This window comes from Chlorocebus sabaeus, chromosome 20, assembly GCF_047675955.1.
Source record: "Chlorocebus sabaeus isolate Y175 chromosome 20, mChlSab1.0.hap1, whole genome shotgun sequence".
In the NCBI taxonomy this organism is placed as follows: Eukaryota; Metazoa; Chordata; class Mammalia; order Primates; family Cercopithecidae; genus Chlorocebus; species Chlorocebus sabaeus.
The window spans coordinates 119805221-119818586 of record NC_132923.1 but is presented as its reverse complement, the minus strand read 5'-3'; the positions used below and the strand labels follow the sequence as shown (position 1 = coordinate 119818586).

The 13366-nt window shown below is 49.2% G+C and overlaps 1 protein-coding gene across 1 annotated transcript in view; it reads left to right on the top strand.

Annotated features, from left to right (window-relative positions):
• Positions 1 to 13366, top strand: part of PADI3 (peptidyl arginine deiminase 3) — a 35962-nt gene that overhangs the window by 9666 nt on the left and 12930 nt on the right. The window contains exons 2-9 of the mRNA XM_007980317.3: positions 530 to 710; positions 3120 to 3192; positions 6600 to 6661; positions 7661 to 7778; positions 8778 to 8903; positions 11254 to 11432; positions 11899 to 12002; positions 12087 to 12198. Of these exons, the coding sequence (XP_007978508.3) occupies positions 530 to 710; positions 3120 to 3192; positions 6600 to 6661; positions 7661 to 7778; positions 8778 to 8903; positions 11254 to 11432; positions 11899 to 12002; positions 12087 to 12198 (955 nt within the window). The remainder of the gene's footprint in view (positions 1 to 529; positions 711 to 3119; positions 3193 to 6599; positions 6662 to 7660; positions 7779 to 8777; positions 8904 to 11253; positions 11433 to 11898; positions 12003 to 12086; positions 12199 to 13366) is intronic.

The following is a 13366-nucleotide window of genomic DNA, read 5'->3' as shown; positions in this document are numbered from 1 at the left end:
CGTCAGACTATGTGTATGTGTTTTGTTTTGTTTTGAAACCGGGTCTTGCTCTGTTGCCCAGGCTGGAGTGCAGTGGTGCAATCTTGGCTCACTGCAACCTCTGCTTCCTGGATTCAAGCGATTCTCCTACCTCAGCCTCCCCAGTAGCTGGGATTACAGGCGCATGCCACTACGCCCGGATAATTTTTTGTACTTTTAGTAGAGATGGGGTTTCACCATGTTGGCCAGGCTGGTCTCGACCTCAAGTGATCCGCCTGCCTCGGCTTCCCAAAGTGCCTGACCTCAAGTGATCTGTCCGCCTCAGCTTCCCAAAGTACTAGGATTAAAGGAGTGAGTCATCACACCTGGCTGACTGTGTATATGTTTGTGTGGGGTCCAGGCTTGACTCCTGGGAACTTGCTGTGAGGATCTGAGGGGCCTGGGTGGCCAAGGAAGGCTTCCTAGAGGAAGCAGGGCTTGAGCCAAAGCTCAAACATCTGAGCAAAACACACCTCCTTCAGCACCGCCCATGGCTGTCTGTCCTGCCCAGGTCAGTGCCTGAGGGCACAGAGATGTTCGAGGTCTATGGGACGCCTGGAGTGGACGTCTACATCTCTCCCAACATGGAGAGGGGCCGGGAGCGTGCAGACACCAGGCGATGGCGCTTTGACGCGACTTTGGAGATCATCGTGGTCATGAACTCCCCCAGCAATGACCTCAACGACAGCCACGTGAGCTGGTCCCTGGTGGGGAGGGGAGAGGTTGCGGGGGAGGCAGCTGTCTAGCTGTAGGAGGGCCCAACATTCTCTTTCTCTAGAGCGCAGGGCAGCACAGTGGGTAAGTGCCTGGCCTTGGAGCCATGCTGCTGGTTTTGAATCCCAGCTCTGCAAGTTACAGACACATACCATGTGTCCTTGGAAAGCTGTATCACCCCTCGGGACCTCTGTCTGTCATCTGTGAAATGGAGTAATCAGACCCCCTGCGTCCTATCACTGCTGCGGAGTGCCACAGGAGCCAGTGTTGCTCCTTCTCTTGCTTCCCAAGACCCCCTGGAGAAGGAGTTGTCCCAGTTCTGCGGAGTTGGGTCTCAGTTTCCCCATATGTAGGCTGAGGGTTGATTAGGGGATCTCTGCCACTTTGAATTAAAAAAAGAAGGCAGGGACAGGGGAGGGACACCAGTGCCTGGGGAGACCCCCTTCCTAGGTGACATTTCCCCAAGGTGCTTTGCTGTCCTTAAGCTGCTCTCTTCCTGACCCTTTTTGCAGGGTAGGGGACATTTAACACATGGGAGAAATGGGTGGCCTTTAAGCTTGGCACAAGTCATGTTCACTTCAAGGGCTGATGGGGACCAGGACTTGGAGGGTGGGAGTAGTGGGATCCACTCCATGTCAGAAGCAATGTTTCAGAAACTGGCCCTTTAAGGAACACTGACCACGTGCCAGGCACTGGGCAACCGTGACCTCATCCGGCCCTCACAGCAGCCCAGAGAGGCAGGGGACTGATGCCCATTTCACAGATGGGACAACTGACAACTGAGGTTCAGAGTAACTGTCCCTGGACCACATACTAATGGTCAGGAGAGCTAGAATTCAGTGCAGACCTGCCTGACCCCTGGAGGCAGTCTCCCTCCATCACCCCCACCTCTGTTCCCAGCCATGCATCTGAATTGAGCCTCTCCACTGAACTCCGTGAGGCACATGGTGCAGGACCCAGTGAACCCATTTAACAGGCAAGAAAACTAAGACGGAGAAGGGGGCGTGGCTTTCCTGAAGTCACATGATCTAGCGAGTGGCAGAGTTGGTGAGAGTCAGGACAGAGTCTCAGAGGCAGTGCAAGAGGACCGGCCAGTCTGTGAGGGGCCCCACCTTGGTGCCAGTTGAACTGGGGATGGTGTGGGTACCCCCCTCCTTGAATTCCTTGGCCATGATGGCTGGTGGGATGGAGGAAGTTCAGAGTCTCTCCTACTCTTCCCCCTGCCTGCCATATACCCCTGCTCCCAATCTGGCCTTTGGCCAGGATCCCAGTAACTGTATGTTTGAGGCAAGCATCACTGCTGGTGATTGACACGTGGGGGTCAGTAATTGCAGGATTTAGGGGTTCCCAGGACTAAGGAGGTGAGTGGCCCCTGCAAGATTCTTCCCTCTGGCTGAAATTCAAACATCAGAAGCAGAGAGTTGAGAGACCCACATCAGGAGGGAACACCCCAACAGGAGGGTCATGCTTTAAAGGGAACTTGGATGCCTTGGATTCGTCTGCCTCCAACCAAATATCATCCTCGCCATCTTCATCCTCATCCTGTAACAGTTCTTGGGTGCTCACTGTGGGCCGGGCACCGAGCTGCACATGCCCCATGCATGACTCCTTTCATCTTCACAGCCTCTAATTAGTCCTAAGGGGTAGGAACTATTATTATCCCCACTTTACAGTTGAGGAAATTGAGGCCCAGAGAAGATCAGTAACTTTTCCTGGGATATTCAAAAGTGGAGGATCCAGAATCTGGGTCCAGGCCATCTGACCCCAGATCCCTGCATTTAACCACCCCCACCCCACCAGATGCCATCTGCCCACTGATAACAGTAGCTGGTATTTCTTGGGCACTTCCTATGGACTCAGTCTTTTACATTTATCATCTCCATGCTGCACTGCAAGCCTCTGAGGTAGAGACCTATAGAGGTAGAGACCTTTTCCCATTTTGCAGATGAGAAAACTGAGGTGGCTCAGAGAGGTGAGAGGCCTTGGCCAAGGTCATAGAGTGCCCAGAGGTTCCAGGCTCAAGCCCAGGCCTGAGTCCCACAGACAAGAATGTTGGCTTGGAGAGTGGCCCTAAACCCTGTCCAGTCCAAACCCTTTATTTTACAAATGGCAAAACTGAGACCCAAAGAGGAGTAAGAGCTTATCAAAAATCACGGAGTAGGTTATTGGAGGGACTGGGACCCAAGTCTCTAGAGAAGCTCTTACAAATAACTCCCATTTACAGATATGCCAACCGAGACACAGAAAAATAAATGGCACAGAGGAGGTTAAAGAAAGGGCAAGGTTCCTGGAGCCCCTTCCCCTCCTTACCAGATCCCCGAGAACTATCTTTTGGGGTGGGAGCTCTTGGCTTCTGCTGGTATCACTCTGTGCCCAACTCTCCACAGGTTCAGATTTCCTACCACTCCAGCCACAAGCCTCTGCCCCTGGCCTATGCGGTGCTCTACCTCACCTGTGTTGGTAAGTTGGGGGCCATGTTGATGGTGTGGCCAAGGGCACATTTTAAAAATTCAAACAGTACAAAAGAGTGTACATTGAAAATTAAACCTCCTTCCCTCCAACTCAAGACTTCTAGTTCCCCAAACCCAGCATTTTCCTAGAGATATGCTGTGCTTATATATGAAGGCACATACATACCTGTATATCCCTACTATTTTGTAAGCAAATTGAAGCATACTATAGACATGAAACTGGACCTTGCTTTTGCCAGCTTAAAGTTTTTCTGCTAAGCCTCCACAAATGGATATATAAACTCCATGCAAGATGATTCAGATGTTGGAGCTATCAGACAGGGCATGCAAAGTAATTGTGATTAATATGTTAAGAGTTCTAGTAGAAAAGGTGGACAACATGCATGAACAGATAGGGAATTTCAACAGAGAAGAAAATTGTTAAGAAAGAGTCAAATGGAAATGCTAGAAATAAAAACCATAATAATGGAGATTTTAAAAATGCTTTTGAAGGTTTCACCAGTAGACCTGACACAGCTGAGGAAAGAATCAGTGAACTTGAAGATAAGTGAATAAAAGTTACCCAAATTGAAACCCAAAGAGAAAAAAGAATAAAACAAACAAATGAAAAAACATAAGAAATATTAGAGCTCTGTGACAGTATCAGACAGTCTAAATTCAATGCAATTCCCATAGAAATTCCAACATGGCTTTTTTTTTTTTTTGATAGAGTTTCGCTCTTGTTGCCCAGGCTGGAGTGCAGTGGCACAATATCAGCTCACTGCAACCTCCGCCTCCCAGGTTCAAATGATTCTCCTACCTCAGCCTCCTGAGTAGCTGCAATTACAGGCGCATGCCTTCACGCCCAGCTACTTTTGTATTTGTAGTAGAGACGGGGTTTCGCTGTGTTGGCCAGGCTGGTCTTGAACTCCTGACCTCAGGCTCCCAAAGTGCTGGGATTACAGGCGTGAGCCACTGTACCCAGCCCCAACATGGCTTTTTACTATAACTTTACAGAGCTGATCCTAAAACTTGTATGGAGGAGCAAAGGTCAAGAATAGCTAAGATGATTTTGGTGAAGAACAAGGTGGAGGGATACACAATTCCAAATATCAAGACTTTTTTTTCAAGCTATAGTATTTGAGGCATTGTGAAATTGGTATAGAGCAATGGAGCAAATAAAAGAACCCAGAGACAGACCCATGCTTGTGTGGCAATAAATGAACTTGGAACCCTACCTCACACCATACTCAAAAATAAATTTCAAGTCAGTTAAAAATCTTAAGGTGAAAATCAAAATTGTAAAGTTTTTAGAAAAGAATATCTTTGTACCCTCAAGATAGTAAAGATTTTCTTTAACAAGGCAAAATGAAAGTGCAAAGATCATAAGGGGAAAGATTGCTAAATTAGACTGTATTAAAATTAAAAATTTATGTGCAACAGACGACAAGTAAAAAGCCAAACTATGAACTAGGAGAAGAAATCTGCAATGCATATGGCTGACTTGGTGCATATAGAATATGAAGAACTCCAATCAATAAGAAAAGGACAAAAATAATAGAAATGGGCAAAAACGTGAATAAGCAATTTACAGAAGAGAAAGCCCCAGTGATCAAAACCCAAATTAAAAGATGCCTAACTGAGCATTGCCAAGGTGGTGAAGCTGGGAAACTCCTTACAAAGGAGTGGGTGGGAGTTTGCTTTGGCTCACACACTTGTGAAGCAATTAGCAAAGAAATTGAAAATGCTTTATCTGTAGGAGGCATTTTTTAGAAGCAGAACTTCTAGGTTATAGAGAATCTGTATTTTTTAACTTGATAGATATTGCCAAATTGCTCTCCAAAAACACTGTATCAGTATACATGTCTGCCAACTGCATATATGCTTTGCCAACACTGCATTATCAACTTTTTCCCTTTTTGCCAATCAGTTGGCATCTCACCGTTGTTTTACTTTGCCTTTCTTTAGTTAGGAGTGAGGTTGGGCATTCCCCATCTGCAGCCCAAATACATACACACATGATCATTGGAAAACAACATAGACAGAAAAGTACATAAAGCTTTATTTTACATACATATGTGTATAAAAAATATGAACACACACACACACACACACACGAATAATTGCAAAGCAAACTGAAGAATAGCCCAGGAAATAAACCCAAGAGTAGCCCAAGAAATAAAACACTACCAGCACCCCAAAGTCCCCCTCAATGTCCCCTCTCTGATCATAACTTCCTCCTTCCCCTACAGGTAACCACTATCTTGTGATAAGTATTTTCTTGCTTTTCCTTATGGTTTTATCTCCTGAATATGCATACCCAAATAACATGGTCTAATTTTACCATCTGATTTTCTACGGATGCAGTCATATCATGTATATTCTTTTGTGTTGGGTGTCTTTTGCCCCATGTTATGTTTATGAGATTTATCCACTTGTTGCATGGTGGTTGAATATCTTTTCACAAGTTTAAAAATCATTTCAGGCCACGCGTGGTGGCTCATACTTGTAATCCCAGCACTTTGGGAGGCTGGGGTGGGTGGATCACTCGAGCCCAGGAGTTCAAGACCAGCCTAGGAAACATGGTGAAATCCTGTCTGTATGAAAGATACAAAAATTAGGTGGTCATGGTGGCATGCACCAGTAGTCCCAGCACTCAGGAGGCTGAAGTGGGAGGATCACTTGAGCCCAGGAGGCAGAGGTTGCAGTGAGCCATGATCATGCCACTGCACTCCAGCCTGGGCAATAGAGACCCTGTCTTGTCTCGGAAAAAAAAAAAAAAATCCTATCCAATTTATTCTTTTTTCTCTCCCTCCGTGCTCCTCACTGCTTCTTCTTTAAGAACTAAGAAGACTACTTTTTTTTTCAGAGCAGGAAGATTGATCTGACCTCTTGAATGCTCCATTTGCATTGTGAAATCTCCCCCAGTGTCTAGGGATAAATGTTAAGAAGGTGGGATGGGGGTGGGATTTGGGGACTGTGAGTGGCTCAGAGAGGACACACAGTCAGTAGGTGGCAGAATCAGGGTTCGTGTTCACATCTGTTTGACACCGAAGTCCAGGTTTGCTACCCCATTCCAAGGAGATGAGGCGGCTTTATATAGACAAGAATGTTCCTGGAGACCTGGGCTCAGTTCAGGGCGTGCCTGGGACTGCAAGGGCTGCAAGGATGCAGATAGGAAGTGGTCAGGGAAGGCTTCCTAGAGGGGGCAGCATTTGTCTTGGGCCTTTGCTGTGACCCTGCTTCTTGCCTCAGGCCTCTTTCCCCAGCCCAGAGGGTGCAGATGCCCTCACCTCTTGCATGGTGTCTCCTTGGAAATGACTTGCCTTTGCCCAGCCCCAGACAAGCCCTGAGATCAAGGCCTGCCCTGGGCTCCTGGGAACCTTGTAGTGACTTACCCTCCGCCTCCTCTTACAGACATCTCTCTGGATTGCAACCTGAACTGTGAAGGAAGGCAGGACAGGACCTTTGTAGATAAGGTAAGCATCTCTGCCTGGGCCCAGGAAGCGGGAGTGCAGTTGGAGCTTGCTCTCGGTTGGGTTAAGAAGGGTGAGGCCATTACAGATATCCCCCTGCCTCCCAGCTGATGCTGAGGCCAAGGGAGCCACAAACAGAAACCAGGCATGGCTAGGGATCTTCTTTCACCAGGAGAAAAATCATCACCAGGAATTATCAGGCATGGAGGTACCCAGCCCTGAGCTAGGCCTTGGTTTGTGGGATCAAGACCTTCTGGACTCATAATCTAGGTCAGGAGTGGGCAAACTCTTTCCATGAAAAGCCACATAGCAAGTATTTTAGGCTTTGTGGGCCATATGGTCTCAATTCTGCCATGATAGTGCGAAAGCAGCCACAGTTAATACACAAACAGATGGATGTGACTGTGTGCCAATAAAACTTTATTTATACAAACAGGCAGCGGGCCTGATTTGGCTCACAGTTCATAATGTGCTGATCCTGACCTAGGTGAGAAGAGAAACCAAATATGAAACTGTTGAAGAACTTGGGACTGAATTGCGTTGGGACTTGGTGCCCTGGGAGTTAAAGGAGAAAGTTGAGGTGGGCTGGGCAGGAGAGGAAGGCTTCCTGGAGGGACGTGCCCTTGAACTGGGCTCTGAAGGGATGCAGGAGGGATGGCATTCCAGGTGCAGGGAATGGCAGAAGCAAAACTAAGGAGGGTTTAATGGAGGAATGAGCACAGAGTAAGGCATGTGGTCCTATAATCGGGAGGTTGCCTATTGAGAAAGAGGATGTTGGCTGAAGGCCCATCACAGCCAGCCATGAAAGACAGCTCTGCGCTTTGGACTGGATGGTATGGGCAATAGAGAGCCATTGCCATTGCCATGTCTTGAGAAGGTGTTTCGAGAACGTGGACCTAACCTCACAGGGTCGGGTGGTTACAGGCCAGGCTGGGGTTCCAGGGCAGGGAGGCACAGGTCTCATCTGAGCCCTCACCACTGGCTATGTTTTGCCATTGGCAGCGGCAGTGGGTCTGGGGGCCCAGGGGGTATGGTGGCATCTTGCTGGTGAACTGTGACCGTGATGATCCAAGCTGTGGTGTCCAGGACAACTGCGACGAGCACGTGCGCTGCCTGCAAGGTGAGGCCAGGGCAGCCTGAGTCCCCAGGTGTCCAGGGTCACTGCTCAGTTACCCCTTGGGAGTTCCAACCCACCCACGGGACTCTGAGGCCAGAGTCCAGGGGAGAGCGCCAGCCTCCAGATACTCCTCAATGCTCCTCAAAACCCATCTCAGGCTGGCAGCTGCCCCTCCCTAGTGTCTCTAGTGCCAGCAGGCACTCACATGCCAGGGCAGAAGCTCTGGAAATGAGCCACTTAGCCATTCTCTTCCTCCAGGGGAGCAGAGGATGCTAGCATTGTTTGAGCATCTACTGTGTGCCAGGCCCTTTCCCCAAATTCTCGTTGAATCATCCAAGTGGGACGGTATCATCACTCCAATTTAGAGATGAGGATGCTGAGACTCAGAAGCCAGGATACTCCCTGAAGATGGTGTCTGATCCAGGGCCTCCCCTCTCAAACCCAAATCTGGGCCTCCTCCTTCTGCACCTCTGGCCTGCATTTCTGTGACACCCCACCTCTTGCTAAGCCCATCTGTCCTGAATTCCAGCCCCATGGAGAATGAGCTGCAATATTCCAGGGTGTGCTAGGTGCTGTCCATGGAAGAAGCCCATGGCTGCCTTCTGAAGTGGGCACCATTGGAGATGGGGATGCTCGGGCTCCGGAAGGGAGGGGCTTGTACCGTGTCACAGGGAGGGATGCTGGGACGGAGACCAGAACCCTCACCTGCGAAATACCCCCATGGCCTTACCCTCCTCACTTCTCTGGAGCACCTGTTGCGTGTCAGACACCGCCTGGCTATGCCACACTTCATGTTTCTCTGGGCAATTGAGGAAACATGAGTCCAGGAGAGCATAGATGTCTTCGTGGTTTGTTCTTGATGGCTTCCAGGGTTTTCACAAAGCTGGGGCTGGGAGACCCAGGTCTTGATACCCACTGACCAGGGGAGGGAGCGAGGCAGCAGAGGAAGGGGCCAGTGGCCAGGACTCCCCTGAGTCACTACCACTCTGTCTGGCTTCACAGACCTGGAAGATATGTCTGTCATGGTCCTGCGGACGCAGGGCCCTGCAGCCCTCTTTGACGACCACAAACTTGTCCTCCACACCACCAGCTATGATGCCGAACGGTCACAGGTCTTCCATGTCTGCGGTGAGTTTGTGCTACTCCCCCTTGCCGTCTGTGCCCTGTTGCCAGGTTGCCTGCCAGGGAACCTCGTCTTCCTGCCTTGGGCCATGGGCAGGTCCTGCTCACACTCTGGGAGATGCCCTGGTGGGTGGCGAGTCACAGTAAGAACAGTCAGAAGTGGGGGCTTTGGAACTGACGAACTGGTGCCCCCAGCACAGCACCTGGTCTGATGTCATTTTATTGGATGAATGAACTTTTCAAATACATTTTAAGCATATGTAGAAATTCTTAGCAAAAATTTCAAACATACACAAAAAGCAGGCCCATGAATCCCCACGTGCCTGTCACTCAGATTAAACAATTATCACTGTTTTGTCTGTCTCGCTGAAGTATTGTAAAACTAACCCCAAACACCATAGATTTCACCCCTAATTAATTCAGTTTGTATTCCCCCCCAGATATAGATAGCTGCTGTTTTACATAGTCACAGTGCCAAAATCACAAGAAATAAAGTAAGAATCTAAATGCCTTTGAGAGAGTAAAAATGTATACAAGTAATAAGATGCTTTTTTTTTTTTTTTTTTTTTTTTTTTTTTGACGGAGTCTTGCTCTGTCGCTATGGCTGGAGTACAGTGGTGCGATCTTGGCTCACTGCAACCTCCACCTTCCAGGTTCTGGCGATTTTCCTGCCTCAGCCTCCCAAGTAGCTGTGACTACAGGCATGTGCCATCACCCCCAGCTAATTTTTTGTATTTTTAGTAGAGACGGGTTTTCATTGTCTTAGCCAGGATGGTCTCGATCTCCTGACCTCGTGATCCACCCACCTTAGCCTCCCAAAGTGCTGGGATTACAGGCGTGAGCGACCACGCCCAGCCACTTATTTTTTAAATAATGACAATGACATTTTTAAAATAATGACGATTTTTAAAATAAAGACAATATGGAAGTATAGAAAATGAAACCTGAGAGTTCTCTACCCTGTCTCTAAATCTGACTTTTTTATTGTATTTATTTGTTTATTTATTTATTTATTTATTTATTTGAGTCAAGGTCTTGCTCTGTTGCCCAGGCTGGAGTGCAGTGGCGTGATCTCAGCTCGCTGCAGCCTCTACCTTTCAGGCTCAAGCAGTCCTTCCACCTTAGCCTCCCAAGTAACTGGGACTACAGGCATGTACCACCACACCCTGCTAATTTTTGTTTTTTTTTTTTTTTGTTTTTTTTTTTGGTAAAGACAGGGTTTCACCATGCTGCCCAGACTGGTCCTGAACTCCTGGGCTCAAGCAATCCACCCGCTTTGACCTCCCAAAGTACTAGGATTATAGACGAGAGACACCACACCTGGCCTAAATCTGACTCTCACTGTTAACGAGTTGGGTTGTGCACTTCCCAACTTTATTATACATGCTCTCCGGCATGTGTCCATATGCTGCTTTCCAACCGGCTTCTTTCATCGAATAATAATCCCACACGTCTTTCCTGGTATTTATTGAGCTCCACTTCATTCTTTTCCACTGCTGTATAATATTCCTAAGCATAGAGGTGCTGTGACTTACACAGTTCTCTGAACATCATAGTGGTTTGCAGTGTTTTGATTTTATAACAATGCAGGTTGCTTGAGGTCAGGGGCTTTGTTCAAGTCCAGAACCATGCCCCATGGGTGCACTGTAGTTGCACAGTAAATATTTGATGAATTAATGAATATCGAGCACTCTTGTACAGAAATATTATGTGAATTTGTACCTTTTATTGTTTGTTTGTTGTTTTGTTTTTTGGTTTTTTTTGAGACGGAGTCTCGCTCCGTGCCCAGGCTGGAGTGCAGTGGTGTGATCTCGGCTCACTGCAACCTCCTCCTCCGGGTTCAAGTGATCCTCCTGCCTAAGCCTCCTGAGTAGCTGGGATTATAGGTGTGCACCACCACTGCCCGGCTAATTTTTGTATTTTTAGTAGAGACAGGGTTTCACCATGTTAGCAGGCTGGTCTTGAACTCCTAACTTCAGGTGATCCACCACCCTCGGCCTCCCAAAGTGCTGTGATTACAGGCATCAGCCACCGTGCCCAGCCTGGAGATGTATTTTTGTAGGAAAGATACCTAGTAGTGGAATTGCTGGGCTAGGGGTAAGCATTACTTTGTTGGATGCTGCCAAATTGCACTGCAAAAAGACATGAGCACCAGTCTTAGAAAGGAAGATCCTTTCCCCCAGCCGTGTCCCCACTGTGTATTACCTGTCCTCTCCTTTGCCAGTGGAGGTGAAAGGATGGAGTTGTTGGAGGACTTGGAATTTTTGGTGAGGCTGCAGACCTCTTCCTGTGTCCCTCATACTCATGCTCCCTGGGCCCACAGGGAGTCACAGCCACCCCTTCCCTCCCCTTCCAGGTCCTGAGGATGTCTGTGAGGCCTATAGGCATGTGCTGGGCCAAGACAAGGTGTCCTACGAGGTACCCCGCTTCCATGGGGACGAGGAGCGCTTCTTCGTGGAAGGCCTGTCCTTCCCCGATGCCGGCTTCACAGGACTCATCTCCTTCCATGTCACTCTGCTGGATGACTCCAACGAGGTAGGGACAGAGGGGTTTCAAGAGGGGGTCCACTCAGGACCAGAGTGGGCAACATGGTGAAACCCCATCTCTACCAAAAAAAAAAAAAATTAGTGAGGCATAGTGTTGTGCACCTATAGTCCCAGCTACTTGGGAGGCCGAGGTGGGAGGATCACCTGAACCCAGGGGGGTTGAGGTTGCAGTGAGCCATGATCACCCCACTGCACTCTACAGCCTGGGCAACAAAGTAAGACTCTGTCTCCAAAAAATAATAATAATAAAGGGCGGTGGGGAGGGCTCCATTCCTAGTAAGTCTACCAGGCACCACTGGTGTGAAAGACCCCGGACTTCTTGGCCCCCCCTCTGGTTCATTTCTGTCTTGCAGAGAAGCAAGAGGCTTTCTTACAGACCTCAGTGGTGGACTCAGAGTCCCCCCAGGCCTCTGGACTCCAAGTCCAGCTCTTTCTCCCCTGGTCTGCCCCTGCAGGATTTCTCGGCATCCCCTATCTTCACTGACACTGTGGTGTTCCGAGTGGCACCCTGGATCATGACACCCAGCACCCTGCCGCCCCTAGAGGTGTATGTGTGCCGGTAAGTCTTGGGGCAGTGGGTGGCTCCTCTGGCCCCCAGGCCCCGGCTCCATCCTGAGCCCCTCCTCCCTGGGCTTCTCCATAGTGTGAGGAACAACACGTGTTTTGTGGATGCGGTGGCAGAACTGGCCAGGAAGGCCGGCTGCAAGCTGACCATCTGCCCACAGGCCGAGAACCGCAACGACCGCTGGATCCAGGTAACCACGCCTGCTGGGCAGGGCCCGGCCAGGACACCATCCTAGAGGGAAAGGCCTTCCTCTGGAGGCCACCGAGAAACATCCAGGAGGACCTGGGTGAACCCCAGGGAACTTGCTGCCCTTTCTAATCTGAGACCTAGAGGCCTCTCTCCAGAACTTTCTGGAGACCCAGACACACACTGATGCTGGATTCAACACCCATTCACCCACCGGATCTGGGCTAGGCACTGGGCTAGGCCCATAGGGGTGGCACAGGTGTGAGACCCACACTCCCTGCCCTCAACAGCTGAGGCCAGTGGTTCTCATCGAGAGGCGATTTGTCCCCAGGAGACGTTTGGCAGTACCTGCAGACAGTGCGCAGGACAAGCCCCCACAATAACATAATCCAGTCCCACGCATCAGTAGTGTTGAAACTGAGAAACCCTGGTGTGCAGAATGATGGCTACAAAAATACCTACTCCTACCATCTAGGGTGTAGCTCGGGCAACATGGTGAAACCCTGTCTCTACAAAAAAGTTAAAAAATTAGCATGGCATGGTGGCGTGTATCTGTAGTCCCAGCTACTCTGGAGGCTGAGGTCAGAGGATCACCTGAGTTTAGGAAGGTCAAGGCTGCAGTGAGCTGTGGTTGTGCCACTGCACTCCAGCCTCGGCAATAGAATGAGACCTTGTCTCAAAAAAGAAAAGAAAAGAAAGGAAAAGGAAAGGAAAGGAACGGAAAGGAACGGAAAGGAAAGGAAGAGGGAAAGAAGGAAGGAAGGAAGGAAGGAAGGAAGGAAGGAAGGAAGGAAGGAAGGAAGGAAGGAAGGAAAAAAAAAAAAAAAAAAAAAAAAAGGTCTAGGGTGCAGAGGCTGTACCAGCAAGGCACCAGCAGGGTTTGGGGGATGCAGCATCACCTCTGCCCAGGGAATCAGTGAAGACCTCCGGGAAGGAGAGCATCTGAGCTGGGCCAGACTTGGCAGATGGGTGCACATGACTTCTGCCATTTACACAGCATTTTCTGCAGGCCAGGCGTAGCATCATTTCTTGATAACCTCCTGTAAGTCCACCATCATTCAGGAGCTCTTAGGGGAGCAAGACTGGGCCACAGAGCTGATACAGGCAGTGCTGGGACTCAGGCTGCCAAGTACCAGGCTGTACAGGGTGGTGATCCTGGCAGAGACCAAGCA